At 40.4% G+C, this 26,541-nt stretch overlaps 1 protein-coding gene across 5 annotated transcripts in view; it reads left to right on the top strand.

Moving 5' to 3' along the window:
• The first annotated feature begins 10,106 nt into the window (after positions 1 to 10,106).
• Positions 10,107 to 26,541, top strand: part of xrcc4 (X-ray repair complementing defective repair in Chinese hamster cells 4) — a 39,839-nt gene continuing 23,404 nt past the window's right edge. For 4 of the 5 annotated variants that reach the window (XR_006827793.1, XM_046066504.1, XM_046066502.1 and 1 more), the window contains exons 1-3: positions 10,107 to 10,241; positions 16,415 to 16,566; positions 18,319 to 18,509. Coding sequence is in view for 4 of the 5 variants with exons in the window: in XM_046066504.1 (XP_045922460.1) it covers positions 16,425 to 16,566; positions 18,319 to 18,509 (333 nt within the window). In the remaining variant the exon portion in view is untranslated. The remainder of the gene's footprint in view (positions 10,242 to 16,414; positions 16,567 to 18,318; positions 18,510 to 26,541) is intronic. The other variant, XM_046066503.1, reaches the window with a different exon arrangement.

Here is a 26,541-nt window from a genome sequence, read left to right as displayed (position 1 = left end):
AAGTTGGTCAGCAGCAGGAAGCATGAAGTGCTCTAAAACTTCCTGGTAGACGGCTGCGTTGACCTTGGACCTCAGAAAACACAGTGGACCAACACCAGCAGATGACATGGCACCCAAACCATCACTGACTGTGGAAGCTTTACACTGGACTTCAAGCAACGTGGATTCTGTGCCTCTCTTCTCTTCCTCCAGACTCTGGGACCTTGATTTCCAAAGGAAATGCAAAATTTACTTTCATCAGAGAACATAACTTTGGACCACTCAGCAGCAGTCCAGTCCTTTTTGTCTTTAGCCCAGGCGAGACGCTTCTGACACTGTGTCTTGTTCAAGAGTGGCTTGACACAAGGAATGTGACAGCTGAAACATGTCTTGCATACGTCTGTGCGTGGTGGTTCTTGAAGCACTGACTCCAACTGCAGTCCACTCTTTGTGAATCTCCCCCACATTTTTGAATGGGTTTTGTTTCACAATCCTCTCCAGGATGCGGTTATCCCTATTGCTTGTACAATTTTTTCTACCACATCTTTTCCTTCCCTTCGCCTCTCTATTAATGTGCTTGGACACAGAGCTCTGTGAACAGCCAGCCTCTTTAGCAATGACCTTTTGTGTCTTGCCCTCCTTGTGCAAGGTGTCAATGGTCGTCTTTTGGACAGCTGTCAAGTCAGCAGTCTTCCCCATGATTGTGTAACCTACAGAACTAAACTGAGAGACCATTTAAAGGCCTTTGCAGGTGTTTTGAGTTAATTAGCTGATTAGAGTGTGGCACCAGGTGTCTTCAATATTAAACCTTTTCACAATATTCTAATTTTCTGAGACACTGATTTTGGGGTTTTCATTAGTTGTCAGTTATAATCATCAAAATTAAAAGGAATGAACACTTGAAATACATAAGTCTGTGTGGAATGAATGTATACATTATACAAGTTTATCTTTTTGAATGGAATTACTGAAATAAATCAACTTTTTGATGATATTCTAATTATATGACCAGCACCTGTAGTTGTGATGGTTAAGGTTAGACTAAGGAGTTAGGATAGAGGAAAAAAACGTGTATGTATGCTTAAATGAGGGGCAAAATTGTTAAGGCATAAAAGCACTATATAAATACAGTCCATTGACCATTTCTGATGAAAAAGTCATTGTTGACCTTTTTAGCTACGCTAGTGACATGATGCAATCTGTCTGTTTGTCCACTGCGTTGGTTCAGACTGAAACATCTCAGCAGCTGTTGTATGGTTTGTGATGAAATGTGTTGAGTCTTTGTATGTTTGTCTTTTACAATCACAGCTGATCTCATTCAGTTTGTAGCTCCATTTAGAGCTTTTCAAGACCCCTTGGCGTCGCTTTTTTATGCACTGGGTACCCCTTTAGCGTTGTTTTTGCACATGTAGGGCTCACTGTCGAGTTAGCAATAATGAATATAACATCTGGTTAGACTTTCAAAATAAAACATGTAGTCAATAGCTCATGATTAATGTTGTGAGATGGTTGCAGTTTGGTATTTATAGAGGTTATTTATATTAGGCCTACTTGTAGCGTTCAATAATGCTAGGGTCTTGATCCTGTGTCCACAAGTGAAGACTTGGGAATGAGAACGGGTTGGAAAAAAGATCCTTCTGAAGCTTATTGACTTGAATGTTGGTTCGACTTACACCACATAGACACAGGAAGCTCCCACTGTGCAGCTTCATGAAGCTGTTGCTTTAGCTGGTCTTCATGCAGGACCGCTGCTAGTATTTCTGGGGCCACTGACAAAAGCTCATCAAGGTCCCATTATATTCATAATCCCAGGCAGAGACCCCTGGAGATCCCGTTCAGGCTCTTCTGCCCCTCTTCAGTGCCAGTACTTCCTAAACTGGGACCACTCTAATGAACTCTACATTTATGGAGTGTGAGAGATGGGATGATGGTGAGAGGAGAGTGAAGAGGAAGAGAAACAACTAAGAGGGGAGTTTTGCTAATTTAGCAAAACTTCACAGCAACATCACTGCTTAATTGTCTTGACCTGGGACCCCGTCCGAACCTACTGCAGGGCCCTCTAATTGATAGCAGAGTGGAGGTCCTTCAGTCTCACTCAGGTTGACTTTGGAATGGAAACGGATAAAAAATAAATGGTATATAAAGTATCCAATACTTCATAAACACACACACTGTAGTTTATTGTGACTTACCCCACACACACCATCCTGCTAACTCAAATACTCTGTCTGTTTGTTAAAAAACTACAGCGAGCAGCTGTTTTAGTAATTCAATGAGACTTTTTCAACATTAAACAATATATTTGTGTTCAGCAGGGACCAATGGCCTTGAAAAATATAAAATATCACCGACCTCATCATTTAAGTTGTAAGTGGTTTGAGCTCTCTCAGCCAGCATACTGTACATAATTGTATTAGTTTCTCTATTTGAATTAATTCCTATGAGCAACAGATTTCTTTGCATCTGGACGTTAATGTTATTCCATCTTGGTGTTTGCCTCATCTTTCAGTCTTGGCAATGATTGCTTAGTTGTTATACAATCTATAGTTTACACAGATACATGTGTTACATGTCTTAACAAAAGTTAAGAAGTTCCTTTAAATTGTTCTGCAGGACCTCACATCCTGTCTGTTTACTCACAGACACAAGAGTTTTCATTTGTTATTACTGTAAAGCCACGAGCTGTGGTTGGACATACGAGCCAAACAGGCTCATAAATGTCTTATTTACTCTGAGGTAGGATTGCAGCCTGGTTGTGGTAAGCGTCCTGGCAACGTCACTCCAAGTTGCAAGCTATTGTTCTCGCTCTCAGCCCAACTCAGTGGGGTTCTTATATTGTGAAAAGGCCTTTTTACATTTGTTCCTATTAGCTGTTTTATCCAAAGCCACTCACAATTGCTATGTATGTCAGAGGTTGCAAACCTCTGGAGCAACAAGTGATGGTGAAAGGAGAGTGAAGGGACACAGTGGTGGATTGAACCTGGATCTCTTACACCAAAGGCATGTGTCTTATCCACTGCGCCATCACCACCCACACACAAATGCTTTGTCAAATTGGCTAGTTACTGAGGATGACACAGCGCCACAAATATGCCTCAAATCAAATCAGAGCATTTAGCAACTGAAGAGCCAGTTATTTTACTCGGGAGGTGGTGGAGACCAAAACCAGAGCTAAAAGAGAGAGAATATTCGACTCACATCAGGTGACACAAACATGACTTCACATGAACGATAATGTTGCAACTGTTTGCTAACACAGCTGATGAAATGTCATTGTTGTCTTCACAACTAGTTACAGCTGAAAAATAAATCAGTTATAGCAGGTTTAACATATTATCTCTTGGTTGGTGTGTTTTTGCAGATCCATAAATAAATTAAAGCAAACCAAAAAAGATTTGCTAGACTTGCTAATTGGTCAAAAGGTCAATAAAATTGAAATTGATGGTCCACGCTAAGTAAATTCTTTGATCGCGGAGATTCCATTGAATGTATTAATTAATTAATTAATTTTGGCACCGAATTTTGCGTTTTAAATGTGTCTGGCTGCATCTTAAAGCCACAAGGAACATTTACAGAACAATGATACCTATGTACAGTATGTCTGAATGACAAAAAGTCACCAGTTTAACAGAAGTCTTAGGCAATGTTTCATGTCTTGAAAAGGACTATAGTGTGACAGGACTGCAGCAGAGAGACTGCAGAGAGCTAAAGAAAGCTGGTCAAGGGCCGTCCTCAGGCGAACACAACTACCAGGAAATGCTTGTTACCTAAAGATTGAGCTGGAAGTCATTACTGCGGGATCTTGCCTGCAGTGCTTGACTCATTTGCGTATTCATGCACACATGTCAGCTTGAGGCGATTAGGTGTAGGTGATCTAAAGACAGGCGGAAGGAAGGATCCCTGAGTAGTACAGGGGAGATGAAAGTGAAGAGTTACAGTTAATGACAGAGGAGAGGAGACCAGAAACTGAGGGCCCCGTGTGGATCTGTTAGGAGTCTATTGGAGCTAATAAGGGCTGTGCTGTCTGGTTGGGCCCTCAGGGGATGCCAGGAGCCGCTGGGAAATATGTTTCTGTTTATCTGATGAGTACCAACAAGTTCTAAAGGCTGTGGGCGGGTCCACTGGACCAAACTTAGTCAGAGTCACACTCATCATGCAGTAAAGTGGATAACTTTTTTAGGATGTGTACTATTTGTTCCATAACACAGGGTAATTCCATCTAATAGCAGAAAGAAGAAGTAGAGTCTTACTTGTCCACCTTCCAAACTCTGAATTCAACTATTCAGATCTGATCTTCTCTGCCTGTTCCCATCGATACCCACCACGCTAAGCAGAGACCAGAATCACATCCCTCCTGTGCCAATATAAAGAAATGACCCAGACCCTGGCGAGGTTTGTTGACCTTTTCTATCGCCAGTCCCTCAGAGGTCTATCAGGATTAACAAGCCTCCAACTGAATAAACTTTTTGTTCTGACCAGCTGCTGTGGCACTGACTCTGTGTTTCATCAGAAACTAATGTACATACAAGACTTCTGATACTGTTCAGGGATCGTCTCCATTTGGTGTGTTCAGACACAAATTGGCCAACGTATTTAAACATCTCGCTACACTAACTGGTTATCATGCAGCACAGGCTAATGGGCAGGAGGAAACCACAGACATTGTAAAGGACTAACTCTGCAGATCATGAGTAACCAAAATTCATTCAGACGCTACAGATGGATGTATAGCTGAACAAAAACACTCTCTGCATTCTCTGAAAGAACAAGGATGTTGATCTCAGACAGGCACAGAGGATAGAATATGTTGGACAGTAATAACATAAACAACCCAAACTAATAAAAACAAAAAGAAGCACAGGTGTGTTTACATAGACGTCTGGCAGCCAGTCTGGTTAACTGATTGAGGCTGGATTAAGACGGCCTGTGGGCAGGATGGAGGAGGCTGCGTTCACTGGGAGCACGGCCGTGTCAAACTCACTGTATCAGTACATCTAATTAAATACAGATACTGCGCTGTTTTCATGCTTTGTGTAAAGGCTGAGTACATAGAACAGAAGAACATCAGTATTCATGAATTAAACTGTGTCAGAACAACAAAAACATGCAAATTTAAAGTACGCAAAAATGTTAAAATTAAAGTAGATTTTGAATTTATTGGCCGCTTGGGGGCAGCAGAACAAGCCACACTGAAACACAACATTAACACAGTATCGCCCTTTAAGTTGATATGTTGCTACACAGAGACGTGAAGTTCATGTGAAGTCGTGTTTGTGTCACCCGATGAAGTTGAGTCCAGTATTCTCTCTCTGTTAGCTCTGTGTTTGGTCTCCACCAGCTCCCGAGGGAAATATCTGTCTCTTTAGCTGCTAAATGTTTCACTATGTTCACCAGCTGGTCTCTCTCTCTCAACTGTGTCTGTCTGCCATATAGTGCTGAGCAGGCAGTGTACTGTGAGTTTATGTAACATTATTGTTTGGTACATCCTTATGGACAAAGTGCTTTACAATTTGCCTGTCATTAACCCATTCACACACACTCACACTTAAAAATAATAATAAAAACTACATTAAAACTTAATTTGTACAGCACATTTGTTAAGACAATTATAAAGTGCTGTACAGAAAAGGGCCAGTCAGTACAAATTCATGCTGTGCAGCTAAACTTTGTTCAAACTCACACAACTGTACTGTACTTAAAATGTTAGTGAACATCCCAAATATTTCGGTATGTAAATAAAATGACATCTAGAATATTTCTATTTGATGGAATAGTCTTTGGTTTCAATATTTCATTCAGTGTAAACATCATATATCTTCCGTGAAGAGCCACCAACCCTGCAACTGAGGGACGACTTCTCTACCTGCTGACCCACAGCCAGCCCCAAACAATAAGCCCAAAGACATTAAAAGGCTTTGTAGAGCAGAGGGGACCTGTACATGAACTTTGAATACCTTCTACCTTTGTGGGAGTTTGACGGTATATGTCAAACTGGAGGACGCCAAAATAAAGAATTTCTCAATTTATAAATGATTTAGTTATCGGAGCCTTCATATCAGCAAGAGAACATTACAAACAGTAAGAGTCTCTGTTGGAAATCCTGCAAGACGGAAAAGAGCCTGAAAAGAAATTAAAGAACTGCGCAGTGATGAGAAATACAAATACATAAACAGGAAGGAGTTACTGTTGGAGCCAACTAAAACATGAGCAAAGACAACAACAAAGCAAAAGTTCATGACTGAGTTTTTTAAGTTGGTGCCGGAGGAAACCAGTTATCCCAGTACAGCTTCCACCACTTTAGGGTAGGATATGCAGCCAAGAAGCACAGAGTCCCATCAGGAGTGTTGGAGCAAACATTTAGATCCTATTCTTAAGTAAAAGTACTAATACAGCTTGGTGAAAATACTCAACATGTTCTCATCCCAGGGAGTCACGCTTTGAGAAAGCTTGACAAAGAGTCAGTATTTTAAGCACAATGTACCCTTCAGTGTCCATGTTAAACACCTTTTTTAAGATGGGGTATATATGCAGTTTATAGGAACCAAAAAATACTTGATTAGGTTTAGTAAACATTGTGTTTTGGGTTGAAATCAGTACACTACTTGATGGCGAACTGGTTACAGTGGTGTTAGGGTATTTGAAAGCCCAGGGAGGCTCATACGGATGCTGAAGGGTACCTTGTGTATCAAATATCACGTCTTTTCAGCTTTCTCAAAGCGTCTGTATTTGATGCTGGGATGAGACCAGGCTGAAATAAGGTCAAGGTCAATGCAAAGTTATAACTAAAAGACCTGCATTGAAAATGTACTTCAGTAAAAGTATATTCAAGAAAATGTACTTGAAGGATCACGTTAGAGCACATCATTCCTTACACTTTTGCTGTTTTTGGAACGATTAAAGGACCGAGAATTATTGTTTGCTTACAGAACATCTCTTTTAAACTGTATGTACAACACAATCCAAACACTGACAGCCAATCAGTGTTTGGGGTAGGGGTTTCTTTAACAGTCAGCTGTTAGGCAACTGGTCCTCTTTATATATATATTTATAGAATTTACTGAAATTCTTTGAGTGAAACTTAATTTCCCACAGTCCTACACATATGTCATCATGCATTCAGAGGCCACCTGGGAGAGGTGCACAGGTGAACTCTGGTCATGCATGCAGTGCTGAACTACTGCACACACACACACACACACTTATTGTAAATCCCTGTCAAAGAACAGCTGATAGGGGCCTCAGTGTGGGTGTTTCCTTAATAGAAAGTGCTTTAATGGCAGAGCAGCCTCTTAAAGCAATTATTCTTGGAAAGAGTGTCTGTTTGCAGAACTCAAATGGTGGACTTGCGGTAATCCCTTCATTTCCCCTCTCAACAACATGTACCACACAGTTTGTTTACTTAGTGTCTTTGACCAGGATACCAAAACAACACAGGGAGAGAGGGACGCTTACTATGTTCTGCTTTAACTTGCCCCCTCTCATCAGATGTAACAGTTGTCTGTTTTTGTTGTCCTGAATATGCAGATAAGTTGCCCCAGCATCAAAAGGGATAAAGACTGACAAGGAGAATTCAATAAGTGAAGTCTTTTACAATCAAGCTCGAGGTACATCTCAGAACAAGAGAACTCAATCTTTGTTACTAGGTTCACATCATATTTTATGTGCAGAGCCAAACCAAAACCACCCAGAGCAGGAGATACACTATATGCACAAAAGTACTGGGACACGTCTGTCCTTAAACTTTTGAGAGGGGCGGTGGTCAAGGTGTGGTTTTTGTACAATACCCTCGTGCACTGAGCCAGATCCATAAAGAAATTATTTTCCTAGTTTGGTGTGGAAGAACTTGACTGGCCCTCTCAGAGCCCTGACCTCAACCCTATCCAGCACCTTTGGGATGAATTAGAATAGATTGCGAGCCAGGTCCTCTCGTCCAACATCGGTGTCTGACCTCACAAATGCTCGTCTGAATGAACGGGAAAAGAATCCCACAGACAATCTCCAACATCTTGTAGTAAGCCTTCCCAGACGAGTTGGAGCTGTTACAGCTGCAATGGGGGACCAACTATAGTGCGTCTTCTTCCTCTGCATCATAGAGTTCCATCATAGTCCAAAAAACTGGGTGACATGTTCCTTTATTACCATGAACTGTTTTCTTTAAAATACTTCTATTAAGTGTTTCCATTTTATGCTGCTTTATACTTTTACTCTATTAGCGTTCACAGAGAAATATTCATTTTTATGTTTTGTGTGTAAAAAATCTTAATCTGCAAAGTATTTAAAGCTGTCAAAGAAATGTAGTGGAGTAAAAAGAACAATATCTCCCTCTGAGGTGTGGTGGAGTGGAAAAATAAAATAGACATACTCAAATAAAACACCAGTAACTTTAATTTGTATTTAAGTATTTGTACTTAGTTACACTCCACCACTGGAATTCACACAATAAACATTTGTTATTTACCACTGAAAACTGGCTTGTGTTTAAACGTGTTAGTGATTAAGTAAATAACAGAGAATGGTAAAAATAAATTCATCATCTTTGGCTAATTATTTGGAGGAAATTCAAATGTATTCAGAAGTGGCTTGTTAATAATGAATTCACCTCTTAAATCTTGATGACATATTACTCTCCACGTTCATTTTTAAAGATATTGGATTTTATTGCCTGCCTATGACTTGAAGTTATTATTTTATATTACTGTCTTTTGTCCTTTTATTTTTTTAGTATTACTTTTAACCTTTGTCCTTCCTCTTCCTGGGCACCATCGTCACCCAGGACCTCAGCTGAACAGCAGCTCCGTCACCAAGAAAGCTCAGAAGATGAGGAAGTTCAACATGCCACAGACAATATGATGGTTCTATCCCTCCATCATTTACTTAATCCTCACCTCCTCCTTCACCATCTGGTGATGCTGCCACTGCCAAGGACAAGGGCAGACTACAGCTTATCATTCACTCTGCAGAGAAGGTGAAGGCTGTGTTACGGCTGTATGTGTTTCCCTGTGCTGTGTCCATGTTCTCTTCTGTCCTCTAGTTCTGCTCCCGGAGTGCTCCAGCTGATTACTGAACGAAGTCCACATTGCCTTGGAAGGCGGTCTTTAAAAGCTCTTGTGCATGTGTCAGAAGAGATGCTTTTTTGATTTGGGACTGCTAGTCTTGCCGCCTCTCAGCTGGGACATTTTGTGTTATGTTCTTGTGTTTTTGGTGTTCTTAATTTATTGTCTTGTTATGTTAATAAATTCCACTGATTTAAGAGCTGCAACTAGCATCCCTCCAGGCAGAGGTTTAGGACTTGAGGGATAAAGGGCCGTAATAGCTGTGGATGCAGGGAGGGGCCCATAGAGAATACCTATGTACAGGGTCCAGAATTTTGTGCGACTCCTCTGGCTCCAGGACCTGTACACCTCCAGGACTCTTAGGTGAGGAGGAAAGGTTGTGGCTGACCCCTCCGACCCCGGACACAAACTGTTTCAGGATATAATATACAGCATATAATGATTTAAATATCAACATATAATGCTGTAAATAAAAATGTGAAAAGAAGCTTAAGCAGCCGACTTCAACAATATAAGGTCCCGCTTCTCGACTTGAACTGCCGGGGCTGAGCTGCTGCGCAGTCGTGCATTCATGTCAAAGATGGTGTGTTCTGGTAACGCAGTGATGCAGAGTTAATTGGATTAATAACTATATTATTATTACTGTATTTGAAAATAATCCCTTACACTACTAGTTACTGGGAAAAGTAACATCTCGCCACAAGGACAGTACATCCCTGCACAAACTGTAATTTAGCAAAAACTGTACATATTATTTAATATATAGGATAAATATAAATAAGAACCTTTTATTGTATTTATAATAATAAAAAAAAATATAATAATAATAAATATTTATTATTGTCAGTATTGTATTTATTATTCTTGGCCTGCAGCACTTGCTTTATCTTTTCAAATATTTTCTACCAACTATGTTTATTGTTTTGCACCAAAATACCAAAGCAGATTCATTGTATATTGTCGCCATGTTACATGTACAGTAAAGAGATGAGAGGTGCACAACTTTTAACAATAACAAGTATCGATACTGATATCGATTGGCCCTCTCACTGCTTCATATCGGATCACTTTCTGCGCGCCTGTTCAGGGGTGACGCTTGATGATGACGTAGCAGCCGACTTCCACGGTGCAGCTCTTCTGACTTCTTAAAACCAAAGAAAACATTTAATCAACAAAACACACCGTCGGACGAACAGGGTGAAGCTGTAGGTGAGGAGCAAACTAACATGTTGTTGTTGTTGTTGTTGTTGTTAATGAGCTCTTCTTCTTCGCTTGTCTCACCGCGTGTTGAAGCTTCCGCCTCTGTGTTTACAAACAAAGCTAAGCTAAGCTAAGCTAAGCTAAGCTAAGCTAACTCCTCAGCCTGTCTGCGTTAGTTATTGGACGAGAGGGATTTTTTGCTGTTGCTGTTGTCATTTGAGGTTTTAGCTGGACACTCCTGTGCGGAAAGAGAGTCACACCAAACCCCATTAAACATCTGGAAATGTAATCGTGGGGAGATGAGGATTGGATTTAGCCAAATACTGTTTCCAAAATCACCAGAAGAGAGAAATACAGTTTCCATGGTCCCGCCCCCGCGAACTCCAAAAATAAAAGTGTTTAGATGTGAAAGAATTAGTCATTTAATATGTTGAGCAACAGAAAACTGTTTCCTCTTACAGCTTCTTCAATATACTCTTCTCTGTTTTACAACACAAAGCACTGAAACTAAAGTTATTTTCAATATGTATTATTATGCAGATTATTAGCCCGCAGTGATCTTTTTATATTGCGTATTTTATTCAACCAACAGCCTTTAGATGTAAAAAAAATATATATAAAATTTACTGTCACATGAGAACGCAAACTCCAAAAAGAAAGTCTCTAAATGTGTTTAGATGTGAAATAATTAGTCAATTAATCTGTCTTGCAACTTCTTTAATGTGCTTACTCTGTTCCATAATATAAAGCAGCAAAGTTATTGTCGATATTGATTATTCTGCAGATTATTAGCCAACAGTGATCTGACCAAAATGCCTATTTTATTCAACCAACAGCCTTTAAATATAATTTTTGTTGAATGTAGTGCCACGTGAGACGAAGAGAAGCAGCAAATCATCACAATTTATGAGCTAGAACTGGGCAATGTTTGGCTTTTTTGTCTTAAAAATTATTACTTAAGCTCATAGTTCTCAGTTGACGCTGAGGACATGCCCCCCCCCCATCACTTTTTAAAATGGCAGATATTTTCCTCATCACTTTTTGGACACATGAGTTAAATGTTCTGAAAAATAGCTTTCAACAAGAAATGAAAATGTTTTGAGAAAGGTTTATTTGCAGAGTAAGAAAACATGCAATGCAATTTAAATATAGTAGAAACAAATGTGCATTGCTCCAAAAAGTAAATTAAGGTAAAAAAACAAACTGCTGATTACTGCTTTATTTTATTCCATTAGGGTTTTTCTTTTTTTTGAATTGTCACCTGCCACCTGAATTTTGATTCCCTCCATATAAATAAAGACATTTCCACCATAAATTGGTGCAGAAAATGTCTCCAGAATGCAGGAAATTTAAGTGTTTAATGCTCAAAATCTGCAGTCATACAAATCAGAATATTTCTTCAAAATAATATTAAAATATCTTCTTGTTTTTTTGCTTGTGAACCCAAAATTGTGCATCGTCACATCTCGTGCGTGTATCGTTGTCACACACATCGTAATCTGAGCCCTTTTGTCCCCGGCACTTCCCAGCACAAAGTTAACGCTCGAGCAATTAATCAATTCTCAAAATAGTTACTTTGACTTAATGTAAACTGAATATGTTGAGTTTTGGACCATTGATCTGACAAAACACCACCTTCAGCTCTGATAAATTTAGATGGATATTTTTCACTATTTTCTGACATTTTATAGACCGATTGTTTAAACCTTCCAGCCAGTTGAAAAACAAGTGTGTTTAGGTGTTATATTTATATGCAAATTTAATCTAAAGGTCTACATGTTGTTTCCTCTCTGCACGTGATGTTGAATATATTCTTCCCTTCCTGGTCTTAAAGTATTGTCCAATTTAAACATACAGACTTTACCAAGACTAACAGTTGTAGTGCTGTGTGAATGTACAGTGAGGATTTCTATACCCTGTATATGATATGAGCCATGAGAGATTGTTATGTATTTTCACTCCCAACAATTTGAGTCTTTAATTTGAACAGGTGTTGAGTACCGTGGCTTCTGCCCTGGTGAAGCAGGTGTTAAAAGGATGTTGTTAAAGACGAGGCTGCTGTTGTGCTCTGCAGAAACGTGTCTGGCTGTGTGAGGAAGCGCTCTGCCGTGGTTGGTCGTTAGCATAACTAGCTAACTGCGGTGTGAGTTTCTCTGTTTCACTCTGCTGAGCCTGTACTTACACCTAATGAGAGGTTGTATTAGTGTGTTACAGTGCTGACGGAGCTGTGATGACATGCTCAAAGTTTAACAATTACTTGACCCTCATTTAGCCGGAGGTATACTGGTGGTGGTGGTTGAGAATTTATTAGATTTTTCTTCCCAGGTTGTTTTTAAGAAACATTAAATGGAAAACCTATAACCAAAAAACAGCAGCTGATTGGAGGATGAAAATGCACTCAACGAAGGCACAACCTACAAGAGCATTGGGGTTTAGTATCTTGCCCAAGAACACTTTGACGTTTCAGCAGACTGGAGGAGCCGGGGATTGAACCACCAACCTTCTGATTAGTGGACGACCCACTCTAACTCCCGAGCCTCTGTTATAGTTAAGAAATAAATATATAATTGACAAATATAGTTCACACAAGTTGCCAATTATAAATATGTAGCATGTGTTGGCTGTCAGAATTACACCTACCGGCAACAGGAAGTGACGAACGAAGCAGCCCCCCCACGGCGCGTTTCACCTACAGAACATGTATGAAATGTTTGTGGCACTTTTATCTTGTCCACAATTACAAGAAAAGCCTCTTGAAGTGATTCCCTAAACCCAACAGGAAGTCGGATATTTTTGATCATATAGCAGTTTTTGCAGATTTAAAGGCTCCACACTTTAACGATCTCCTAGACATTAAGTCAGATCTATTTAAATTTTTTGCACTGCAATGAAAAGACATTGGAGATGATGAACGTTGTACAAATGGTGCATTTTCACTGAAGGGTGTGTCCTCATTGTGGCGTCAAAAATCAATGACTCGCCATGAAATAGGAAGTTTTTGTAACTTCACTGTACATGTTCGATAACAGTACAGTGAAGTACCGCCCTGAACACATGCAAATATAAAACCAATAGCTATAAGATATAAAACCAGATAACACAAAGTGCATATGATTTGTTTTCCCAGTAGCATTGTCTCACCTGACGATGATGGGATGAACCATGAGACAATATAAAAGTGTCAGCCGTCAGAGATGCTGTCCAGGGGCTTTTGAACACTCACTTTACTGCTCGTTGTGCCCTCGGTTACTGTTGCAGATCTCTGTCAAGCTTCTGAAACAAAAATCAGAAAACAAAAGCAGCTTGTCATTTCTGATCAACTACGGTAGCTATCTGGCTAATTGAGCTGAATTGTAGCATTTTTGCAGCTGGCTCGATTGAAAACAAGAACCATAGAAAGGGCGGTCCTGCTGTTATTTTTCTTAATTCAACTATTTTCAAAATGGTATAAAGAAAAGACTTTGCTCTACTATTATAATACTAGTATAGTGAGAAACGATGTAATATCAGGCCGTTATTTATCTCTATTTAAGTATTTTCAAACAGTATGTTTAATTTTTACCAGAGAAAAGCTTTGAGGACAAAGGCTAACAAAATAGTTTGAAAAAGTCATAAACTTCCACCAATTCAGTAGACAGCAGGACAGGGCTGCTAATGTTAGCCTAAACCCTGATGCTGCACACCATCCAGCAGTCCTCTTAGCAGCTCTGAAACGGCTAACAAACAGGCAGGCCTTGTGTTTTTTCTCTTGTTGGGGGGGTTTGACGTTTCTCCTGGCCAAGCCTTATGCGGTCTCTGATGGTTTACAGATCCATTTTCCCTTCGGACCATCAACGTGTCTTTCATTCTCTCTGTAAAACAATAGCTCGCCCCCCTGCAAAACAAGTAGCTGCTGCACGAGTGTTTTTTTCTTCTGTAAGTGGCTGTTTAGCAGGATGGTCGCAGATACGGCGAGGGCGGGAGGTAAAGTGCTGGCTGCGACATAGGCCAGGAATATTATGCAAGAACAGCTGTGGGAGTTATGACCGATCTCCACCAGGTCTGTCATCTCACACTGCCAGTCATAAGGTTTCAAACAGACCTGTGTTTTAGTGTTTCACTGTTTTGGTCACATCTGCTCATTACAAATAGTCTAAATAAGAAATAAGAAGTTCAGAATGACTTTCCAGCTGAATACTTTGTCATGTTTTCATGCCTAATTAAAGGTTTTTAGATGCTAGATGATCAGCACTTTATGTAGTTTATGTGCGTAACCCTTAATGCAGTCGGCTTTCTGCTACACAAGCTCTGAACTCTTGTGTGATTTCTTATATTTGGCCGACTGAAATTTTCAAGTTCGACCTAGAGTGCTTAAATTTTTCTTTATTTTTTTACTTTTAGAAGTTCCTTGTCACTCTCATGGTGACTGTTTCTGTCCTCTCACTGAGTCTTCTCACAAACTCTGAGTAGATTCATAACTAAAACTGTGTGTAGTGTACATGAAAAGACAGTTTTATAAAGCTGTAAATGTCAATCATTGTTGAACTGGACGCATGTACACAAGACTCATTTCCACTCCCACAGTTAGAAAGAAATTAATGTAGAAAAACCTAAATAATCTGGTTGCATATCGATACTTCAGTCCGCTCCACCTCTAAAGAAGAAGAACGTCAAAGAAGAAGAGCTCATCAGGCTGCACTGGCGAGATTCTTCAAAAGCAGAGCGACTCAGTTTGCCAAAGATGGTTGTGTTTAGGGCTGCAGTTAATGATTATTTTCATTATACAGTCCCCTCCTAAAGTATTGGAACGGGAAGGCAAATCCCTTTGTTTTTGTCAAAAGAGTCTGAGACAAGAGTTCAGAATTTCAGCTCTCATTTCCTGGTATTCACATCTAGATGTGTGAAACAACTCAGGACAAACCACCCTTTGATTGAACCCACCCATTTTTCAGGTGAGCAAAACTATTGGAGCATGTGACTGACAGATGTTTCTTGTTGCCCAGCTGTTGCCTTTTAGGTTGATTGTCCAAACATTAAATAGCTCTGCTGTGAAGAAAAGAAAACCCCCAAAACATCAGTAAGTCACATCGCCAGCGACCTCCACAGTGCAGGGTGAAGGTATCACTGTTGGAAGAAGACTCAGAGAGCAGAAATATAGAGGCCACACCACAAGATGCAAACCACTCATCAGCAGGAAGAATCATCGGAAGGCCAGATTGAAATTTGCAAAGAAGAACAGAGATGAGCCGCAAAAGTTCTGGAGCACAATCTGATGGACTGATGAGACCGAGATTAATCTGTAGCAAAGTGATGGAAAGGCCAAAGTGTGGAGAAAGAAAGGAACTGCTTATGATGTCACGGCTTGGGCTGCATGGCTGCTTCTGGATCAGGATCATTAATATTTATTGATGATGGAACTGATGATGGTCGCAGCAGAATGAATTCAGAAGTGGACAGAAACATTTTGTCTGCCAATTTACTGAGAAATGCATTGAAACTAACGGGGAGGAAGTTTATCATGCAGCAGGACAATGAGCCAAAGCACAGTGCCAACAAAACAAAGGACTTCATCAGGGGGGAAAGAAGTGGAAGGTTTCAGACTGGCCAAGTCAATCACATGACCTTAACCCAGTAGAGCTGCATTTCACCTCCTTAAGAGGAGACTGAAGGGAGAAACACCCCGAAACAAACAAGAAGTGAAAGAAGCTGCGGTATGAGAAGCTGATGGGTCGCAGGCTTGAGGCAGTTATTGCAAGCAAGGGTTACATCACCAAATATTAAATGTTATTAACTTTAGGATTATTTGTTCCTTTACTTTTGCTCATCTCAGAATGCTGTGGTCTAATACAAACGCAATATGTCCTAAGTTGTTGAAATTCTGAACTCTTGTCTCATACTCATGTATTGATCTTAAACCCAAATGTCTTCAGTGAACAATGAAAACAAAGGGATTTGCCTTCCCGTTCCAAGACTTCAGGATGGGACTGTAGCTAATTATTTTCTGGATGGATAATTTTATTAATTGAGTTGTTTCTCAAGAGTCAAAGGTCACGTCTTCAGATGGGTCGTTTTGTCCGACCATCAGTCCGAATAACATTCATTGACTAATTATTGCAGCTCTAATGATGTTGATCAGGCGGGGGCACAGTATGTATAAGAGTCACTGGACTAAAATAACAGAATGTTGTGTTTCTGGTGTTTAGGTCTGCAGAGATGCACAACGCAGTGCGTGAAATCAGCATCTCATCGGAGCCTGACTCCTCCTACTTCCTGCAGGTGGACTGGAGGGGGCGGGGCTTAGATTCAGGCTTCCAGTTGCTGCTGACTGATGGACAGGATGCCTGGAGAGGAGACGGTAATAATGTCACCCAGCATGACCTCGCAACGGGTGGTCTCACATTTAACATGTATGACTTGACACATTTATGCTCACCTGTTACCTGGACAACCTCACCTGTTTGACCACACACACCTTTCTCAATTCACCTGGCGTCGTTCACCTTTTCACCTGCACAGCTTCACTCAGTGGAAGATTTCTCCAACAACAGCCTGAATAAAAAGGAAAAAGTTCCCCTTCCTTTATTCTCATCACTATGGATGGGTATTCTTAGGAGTGATACTGATGCTGCTTTTTGGTCTTGATACACTTTAGTGCTCCTCCTTAATTTGGTTGTTTTATTTTACTTATATATATATATATACACACACACACACACACAGTGGGGAGAACAAGTATTTGATACACTGCTGATTTTGCAGGTTTTCCTCCTTACAAAGCATGTAGAGGTCTGTAATTTTTATCATAGGTAAACTTCAACGGAATCTAAAACAAAAATGATTTTTAAATAATTCATTTGCATTTTATTATTAAGTGTTTGATACATCCGAAAAGCAGAACTTAATATTTGATACAGAAACCTTTATTTGCTATTACAGAGATCAGACGTTTCCTGTAGTTCTTGACCAGGTTTGCAAACACTGCAGCTGGGATTTTGGCCCACTCCTCCATACATACCTTCTCCAGATCCTTCAGGTTTCGGGGCTGTCGCTGGGCAATACGGACTTTCAGCTCCCTCCAAAGATTTTTTATTGGGTTCAGGTCTGGAGACTGGCTGGGCCACTCCAGGACCTTGAGATGCTTCTTACAGAGCCACTCCTTAGTTGCCCTGGCTGTGTGTTTTGGGTCATTGTCATGCTGGAAGACCGAGCTACGACCCATCTTCAGTGCTCTTACTGAGGGAAGGAGGTTGTTGGATCTCACGATACATGGCCCCATCTATCCTCCCCTCAATACGGTGCAGTCGTCCTGATAAACTGTATAAAAAAGGCCTGCACACGCCGAGTCCATGCGTGATTTTAACAGCGGCTGACCTTCGGCTGCGGTCTCAGGCGTGCTCATCACTGTTACAACTTTATAACCACAAGCTTGGCTTTCCGTTGGTTTCATGTTCTGGTACCATTTAACATTTTTCTGTACAATTTTATTAGCGATTCACATCACTTGTCACTGATCGATCTCTGCGTTCCATCACATTAATTAAACGCTTTTCTGGCGCAGCAGCGATCAGCTGACTTTACTCATGGAGCCTCCAGCTGCAGCTGCTTCAGGTGTAGTCGGTTTGATCGGCTGGATGTGCAGCCTGTCTTTACTCTTTGTGAGTCTTTAGTGTAGTTTACTGACTTGTTTAAACAGACTCCTTACTCCTTTTATAATTCTGACTGTTGCTTTTGGAGGTTTGCGACTCACCACTAAAGAGAAAGCACCCGCGCAAATCTTTTAATTCAGTTTATTGATCGATAATTTTCCGTTGTTTACTTTCAACACATGTATCAAAAAAAGTTATTTAAATTCGTTTCCCACAACTTATCAAGTGAAGTACTCTGTTGGTATCACTTTAAGGGTACTGGTTTTGGTACTGGTATCGTAAAATTACGATACCCAACCCTAAAGAAAAGTACATCAAAATTGTACTAATTGTAAAGCCCCTATTTGTTAAATTCTTATTTAAACAAATTTTTCTGTTTTGCTGCAGCAGCACGTTGAGTTGCCAGAAAAATAATTCATCCACTTCTTGCGCTTTTTTTTCTCTGTGAAATCACTTTGTAGTGAGCGAGGCAGCAGTGTGCAGCGAGGCGGAGGAGCTGGAGATGGAGACAGAGAGGTACATCCAGGACCTCCAGCAGGCGCTGACCGAGACAGAAAACTCCAACACGTACAGCTTCACCCTGACGCCGTCTCCACCCGACCACAGCGCCGCTATCACACTGGCGTACGAGAAGGTTCAGAAGGACATCTCTGTGAGTTTAACTTTAGTCGTTCGTCTTCTTAGTGCCTCGGTATGATGCAGAGATGCTGCAGCTGTGAGCACATCTAACCGTGGCTATGTGGTCAGACATGTTTCAGAAAGTTGTCAGTGCCTCATTTAAATGTTTTAGCAAATAGAAAGCACTTTTAAAACACTTATATTTTAATGTTGTAGTTGTTTTAAATCTGAGGAGGCTGTACAAGTTATCGAGAGTCAGGATCACTGTTTGTGGCAGAAATGTGTACTGTAAAATTTAAAGCCGAGTCCCAATTAGACGCCCTAATGGTCCCTGTTACTGGCCAGGTGTTTTGACAAATGAACGCAGGTCTCAATTAGAGGCCTGGTCTGGTTTTTACAGAAGTTTTTTGAATAAATAAATAGGGATTCACCAAAATGAAAATTCTTGGCCGAAGCCATTTCCATTTATTTTGCCTTATTTTTTTTTTTTTTACCATTGCATAAATTAAATAATCATAATGTGCTTTGTACTCAGTGTTTCCCACAGGATTTGGAGAGACTATAGTGGGGGGGGTCCGGGGCCTGAGAGGGTCCGGTAAAGTAAATTACACGTGTCCATTTACTGTTAATGGACACATGTAATATGTTTTATACTTTCTGTGAATATAATCCAATTAGTCTTATTTCCATCCTGTATAGACGCCTTATTTTGAAAACCGGACTTTGTCACATGCGTATCCTCCTCGCGCTAAATTCATCCAGTCCGACCCAGTTTGATAAATAATGTATGTGGTTCTCGTACGGCGTAACATGAAGACTTCACAGCCTCTCTTCAGGCAGGACTCTCATACTGCAACACTTGTCTTTGTAAAGAGACAAACTGACAGGATAAAGTCTCTAACCTGCCTGTCAGCTCGCTCTGGTCCGTTTCAGTGGATTTACCGTAAAGGCTTGAATACGTGTGCACTCCAAATGTAGGCGCGGTTAGCTTAATCACCTTCTCACAAACGAGCGACAGAAATACTCAAAGCGGGTCAGACCGTTTGTTGCCTTTTCTAAGAAGTCCGCCACAGATGGAACAGTGTGTGCAAACTGCCATTTTTGCGTCTTTCTCGACACTTGAAAATGCTTCCACACTGCCGAAATGTCAATATAATTGTTCAGTAAAGTTTATTCGGTCTCAGATTGCTCATTCAAATATGAATATATAAATGTTTGTGAATATTGACATTTTTACGCATAGTTAGATTCTCCACAGTTCATTCATTTAGTTAATTTTTACAGAAACAATGTGCACCAAGGTATAATTCATTCAGATTTACCGGTTTGGTAAAGGAATTAAATGCCTGTCCCACATAAAGGCAGGGGGAGTTCAGGGATTTATTCAAATAATAGCCCATGCTATTAATTGAAGTTTTAGGGTACACAAGGTTCTAGGAGCTGGCCTGGGCCGGCAGATAGTTTTGAAACCGTGGTCTCTGTATTTAGCCTCACATGAATCAGACTTTTCTGCCTCTCAGCTCTTTTTCTGTTGAATGAGTCGGCTGAGATGGTTTTTTTCTTTGTTACCAGATTGATGCAGAGTGTCAGGAGGGCTGTGTAGGAGTGAGTGCGTTTATTTAAATTTCCCTCTCTGCTGGCAGACGAGTCAGAAGGTTAATTTCAAACAGTGGTCGTGTGCTTTGACTTTGCATCTGTGTTAGTAAAATGGAAGTTGATTGTTGACATTGAAGCGCTCTTCAGGGTCGTTGATGCTTCACGTGTCGTCAGCGCTGCATGTGCTGTTGATAACCGTGTCACCTCTGCCTCCTTAGTCTACCTCCCATGTTTAAAAGCTCCAGAGAAAAGTGCACCGAGCTTGTTTTGATTTCCTGACTGAACCAAGGAAGTGATGAACAGTGTGAAATATGAGTCAACCATTATTTTAGAAACTTGAGTTGTGGCTTCTCGTGATTGTTTCAGTGTTAACCTCACCATAGAAATCTAATACAATAACAAGTAGAAATAGCCCTGTGTGAGGATGGATGCCTTCTGTTATCTGCTTTAGATCTGTGGACGGCCTTTGTAAATGGCTCTCACAATAGATTGTTCTATTTGTTCTGATGTGATTCTCATGTGGTTCAAATCACCGGCAGGTCACAAATCAATTTAACCTCCCCAGCTAACGCTGGCAGCTGCAGGAAACTGTTCACAGATCAGCGCTTTTGGTCTTCATTGATTCATCATGTAATAAATATGCCTATTATAACACATCATTGGCTTTAAATGTTGTCCTCCCATCTCCAGATGTATTGTCACAATTTAGTTGAGCTTCTCGTCTTAAATATATATAGTGGAAAAGTTAATTTTCTTCTTTAATTTAATTAAAAAAGTTTCATATATTCTAGTATGTTACACATACAGTGAAATATCAGCTAATTAACTCAAAAAACCTGCAAAGGTTTCCTGAGCCTTTGATCTCTGAGTCTCTGTAAACAATGACATGATGACATGTTATCACCTTGTTAAAGTTGTTAAGGCCAGACTCACTCTGATCTCTCCTACTGGAGTTAGGCTTGTGTCACCTGATGAATGTGAGTCCAGTATTTTCTCTCTGTTAGCTCTGTGTTTGGTCTCCACCAGCTCCTGAGGGAAATATCTGGCTGTGTAGCTGCTAAATGCTCCACTTTGTTCACCAGCTGCTCTCTAACTGTGTTTGTCTGCTGTTTGATGCTGAGCAGATCGTGTACAGTGGGTTTATCAGCTGTCTGCTGCTTATGGAAACGAGGTTTATGGACCTACAGACGACCATCACCTAAATCTGTTTTGGTTTTATGTCCCACACACATGTACTGGTTCAGTCTCAGCGCTCTTATCAGTGATGTGTGGAGGTGAGAAAGTAGACAGGGTTTGAACTTCTTTCTCAGCTCTCTTTTTTTAATTCCTCACTCTACTACTCTTGTCATTTTGTCTAAATAAAGCAGTAGGGCTGACCCCGAATAGTCGAAGATTCGATGCCTCGATGGGCGGAGCCTGATTCGACTGTCAATCTCACAGTTGAAGCTTCGCTGCGAAACGAGGATCACGCCATTTTGGCGATATGGGGGTGCTCAACGTCAAATTTTACGTAGAACTACCAGTTTTCTCCCAATAAGTTAATATACAGCCTATTACAATATACATTTCAACATTTAATGCTGGAAATAATAAATGAGAAAAGTAAAAAAAGCTTGTAATAATATAATATATGTAAAATGTTATTGCATGAATAAATCCAGAATTGCAAACCTGACCCAGACCCATGCGCACACACACACACACACACACACACACTCTCACACACACACACACTCACACTCACACACACACACACACACACTCTCACACACACACACACACACACACACACACACACACACACACACACACACACACACACACACACACACACACACACACACACACGCATCTGTGTGTGTGTGTGTGTGTGTGAGTGTGTAGTGGCAGAAGAGGAGCTTGCTGTAGAGACGGAGCCTTAACTTCACCGTTGTTGTGCAGAGTTGTCCGCACCTCGCGGGACGTTGGGATCATTTATCACCATTGATGAACCACACAAAGAATATTACATCATTTTTAAATAGTACTTGAAATAGACCCGCGAGGAACCACGACGTGCATGCAGCTGTCGGCCACACGTCATGCACACGAAACTCTGCACAAGACCGGTGAATGGCAGGCGAGCAGAGAGAAAAGGGTCAACAATAAGACTCAGTTTAGCTGTAAATGTACAGTGTAAGTTACAGCGACTAATGAATAGAGTTACTGTGTGTAAGTAAATAAATATATTATTAATATTATTATTATAAGACAAACATGCCTGATACTTTCACAGTCAGCCCCAGGCCTTCATACTTGCAGCTATTAATGGTTTAGCAGTGTCTGTTTTCAAGGAGAGACTCAGTGACTCAGCTCTGTCACAGCAGGTTTGTCACCTTCGAGTGTGGCTGTTCAGAACAGCTTTAATATATGGAGAAAAGTCCTGGGACACGTACACATTACTTTTATGACATCCCATTCTAATATGGAGTTGGTTCCCCTAACAGCTTCCACTCTTCTGGGAAGGCTTTCTACAAGATTTTGGAGTTTGTCTGTGGGAATTTTTTATTCAGACGAGCATTTGTGAGGTCAGATGCTGATGTTGGACGAGAGGGCCTGGCTTGCAATCTCTGTTCTAGTTCATCCCTCAGGGCTCTGGGCAGTACTTCCACAACAAACTAGGATTTTCCTTAACAAAGACCACAATATGAGAAAACAGCCCAGAGCTAAAGTATTAGGACAAGGGTGTCCCAGGACATTTGTCCAGTGTATGAAGTTTGGCTTTGCTTGTTTTGTACTTCCTGTATCAGTTAACTTGTGGTATTTAATTTGAATTATTGTTTCTGATAATTAATGTCCGTTAAAAGTATTTAAGAAGGAAGGATAGATAAATGTGGCATGTTTTTCTAAAAGTTTTTTCCCAGTTTGCCAATGTATCAAAGCGACAGCAAATTAATTGGCAGCTATTTTGATATTGACTATAATGTGAACGGGCAAAAATTCACTGGTTCCACCTTCTAAAGTGTGAATATTTTCATTTATAGGTACAGTCCGTTTTAGGTCTGTAGCTACAGATTATTCCATTGATTAATGGAGTAATCGATAATAAGAAATACTTAGGTCTGAGGAAATACTTCATCTTAACTAGCAGTCATTATTTAGTTAAACTTTGCCGTTACGTTGTTTCGGGTCCACTCCTTAGACTCGTGGACTCACTGCTTTCTCTTCATATACTGAAGCGTTGCTGTTTTTGGTAGGCTAGTCACAATGTTGTTTTCTTTTAGTTTGAAACGATTCCATTAGCGCTGACCCCGACTAAGGATTTACATAGTCCAATCAGAATCATCAAATCCTGCCTACAGTCAACTAATAGTTGAATCATGTGTGTTTTTGTGCACGGCGATTGCAAGCCCCCATTCTTTAAAGGTACTTTTGGATTTATTCACCCCCTTTTATTAAAAGATTTTTTTCTTTTTACATGTGCACTAATGTCCCCTACCTTGAGGGTTAGGGTTGCAATTCTGGATTTATTCATGCAAAAACATTTAATAAAAGCTTTTTTTTTCTTTTCTCATTTATTACTTACAGCATTAAACGTTGAAATGTATATTGTAACAGGCTGTATATTAACTTATTGGGAGAAAACTGGTAGTTCTATGTAAAATCAGATGTTTAGCACCCCCATATCGCCAAAATGGCGTGATCCTCATTTCGCTGCAAATCTTCAACAGTGAGATTGACAGTCGAGTCAGGCTCCGCCCATCGAAGCATCGAATCTTCAACTATTCGGAGTCTGCCCTAGATTCCAGACTTTGGACACTTCTTCTCTGGGCTGTCTCTTCTTCGTCCTTCGCTTTTTTCATCTTGACTTACCCACAGCGTAAGCGTGTTGTGCGACAGTTATAACTGGCCATGCGAAACAGTGCGCTGTATATAGATTTATGAACTAAACGGTGCTTTTAATGTGAGGCACCTCGCAGTAAGAGCGACCAGTTTATTAGCCCTATTCCATTGACTCTTTTTGTTTTTTTTAAATCCAATTTTCATTCAATCCAATGACCAAAAAAATTTATTAGATTTCTTTGTGATGACTTTAATAAAATGAAATTTTAATAAATGAAATTATGTTAGTTGTGTTCGTTGACCCATCTCTTTCAGTTCAACGATTCTGACTTAGTAGAAGCAGTTTCGTTTTTGTTTATGTGGATTCATGTTGTTAGGAGACTTTATCCTAAACTGCTAAGAACAAACTGAAAACATAAAGATAAATGTATCTGTAGTGATTTTGTTGTGTGAGACCACAGATATGGGGTAGTTGAGCAATAGACTTAATAATCCCTGTCCAGGGGTCGGTTGTGTAAACTCATTCATGATGGAGACACAAAACTTATGTTGCCATGGTAATTATTATGACAGAATGGAAATCTCAGTGCGCCTGTTGCAGCAGAGAGGGAAATGAATCGATGCTTCTGTTTGAAAAACGAGAGTTAGAACAGTCCAAATACAGAAGTGTTGCTCGATGTGTCATCGGAGGGTTTCTCTTGCTCAACATAAAAAAACCACAACTGTTATTCATCTGTCATAAAGTTATGAGTCATAATGAGGGCTTCAGTCTAATGCCGGTCACTCCCCGCTAATCCAAGCTCCTGTCCAACTCTGCCGAACACCAGAAGAGCTCACGCACGTGCAGGTGTTACCTGAGGTGGTTAACATACCAAACCTGTGTGTTTGTGGTGATGCTTTTTGTCAGCACGGTTTCTGTAACACGGCTGACTTCCAGCTCCGAAAAATGTCTTTATGTGATGACTGAAATAACAGATCTGCTAACTGAAAACACTATGAAAATACATTTCTAAAAGATTTTTAGACTTTTTGACATGAATAAATGTTGCTTTCATTTTCACCTTTTAATGCAAGCAGACTCTTGGTTTTCAATCTGTGTAACTGTCAGGCAGCTGGAGACCACAGGATGAGTGGAGAAAGTGTGTTGCTGCTGCTGTTGTCATGGTTAACACATGTTATTAGTTCATTAGAAACTGCTGTTTGACATATTTATTGCGAACTACGACTAAAACTAAAGATGATTCAAAACCAAACTCAAGTGCTCATTTTCAGAAAATGAAAATTGAAAGTGTAAACTAAAAATACATCCGTCTTCATTCCCTCTTTTCCATATCTTACTCTTTGTCATCAGTGTTGGGACATAATGTGTACAGTATGGGCCGGATTTACTAAAGGTTTGTGTGAGTAAAAACGTGTGCAAACTTGATATCACCAGCAAATGAACACGTAAGCTGATCTGCTAACGGCGTGCACGCAGAATGATGTCTTCCAAAAGTGCAAGATAGCACCTGTTGTTCATTTACTACTTTTGCCTTAATGAATATGCAATTTGGGGCGTTTTTTTTGTGCAAAGTAACGGGAGGGTAACATGCAAATACATTTATTTACTACATGCAATGGGATCTGACAAGCCTAACGATCACCAACTGTTCACAGCGCACCGGTCGTAATAGAGACACAACCCATTGTGGGTATCGGAGAAGCAATGGGGCGTTGGGGCGTACAGGGCCGGGAGATCTCAGAGCGACCGGGTACGGTGTTGACGGTCGGTGATCGTTCCCTCTGGCTGGATGAAGCACGATCTGCTGGCATTTCCTCGCGTCTGGGTCGTTCCAGCACACTGTATCTGTTTCTGCTGGGGTTTCCCAAAGCAGTTTTTCAGGTGTGCTGTCCCAAGTACTTAGTGTAATCTCAGGCAGGACGGGCAGGTACAGACGATTTCCACTGAGTGAAACAAACCGAGGTTTTTACACAGTGGCTGCTTTCCCTCCCGACTCTCCATGGCGGAAACCATTAAAACACGCAAAACACTCATTTTAAATACTGACACCTACTGCTGTCATCTACACACTAATTCTACAATTGCACGTGCAATATTTTAGAACGCACACGCAATTTAGTACTCTTTATATGGGGTGTTAGTAAATCTGGCCCAATGGGTGCTTATGCATAAAGACATTTTCGATTTGTCATTACAGGTGATATTCTTATAGCTTTGGGTACAAGTATCCCAGCATGCATTTCACACCAACCAGAGCGAGGTCAAATGATAATGTTCCGAACTCATATTCATAGTAGTATATTGGAATTTATTACTTTTTTTTCCTACTTCAAATTATTCCCCCATAGAACTTTGTCAACATCTGTTTTATCTAAAAATATAAATTTCACTGTTTATACTTCTCACTTTTGGTGGAGCTGATTTTACTACCATAAAACTTCAATTAATAGCTGAGTACCAAATAGCCGCCTTCCCCGTTTACTGGCCTGGAACACATTTTGAGAAATAAACGCAGGTCTCCATTAAACGCCTGGTCTGGTTTTTATATTACTACTTTGGATGTATAAAACCTCTTAAACCCTGCGGGGTCGCCGCTGCTCAGATTGTTAATACAAATATTAATGTTTAAACGTATGATCAATGTGTC

The sequence above is a fragment of the Micropterus dolomieu genome, linkage group LG13 (assembly GCF_021292245.1).
Source record: "Micropterus dolomieu isolate WLL.071019.BEF.003 ecotype Adirondacks linkage group LG13, ASM2129224v1, whole genome shotgun sequence".
NCBI lineage: Eukaryota > Metazoa > Chordata > Actinopteri > Centrarchiformes > Centrarchidae > Micropterus > Micropterus dolomieu.
The sequence above is the reverse complement of the archived record's forward strand: the minus strand, read 5'-3'. Positions and strand labels throughout refer to the sequence as shown.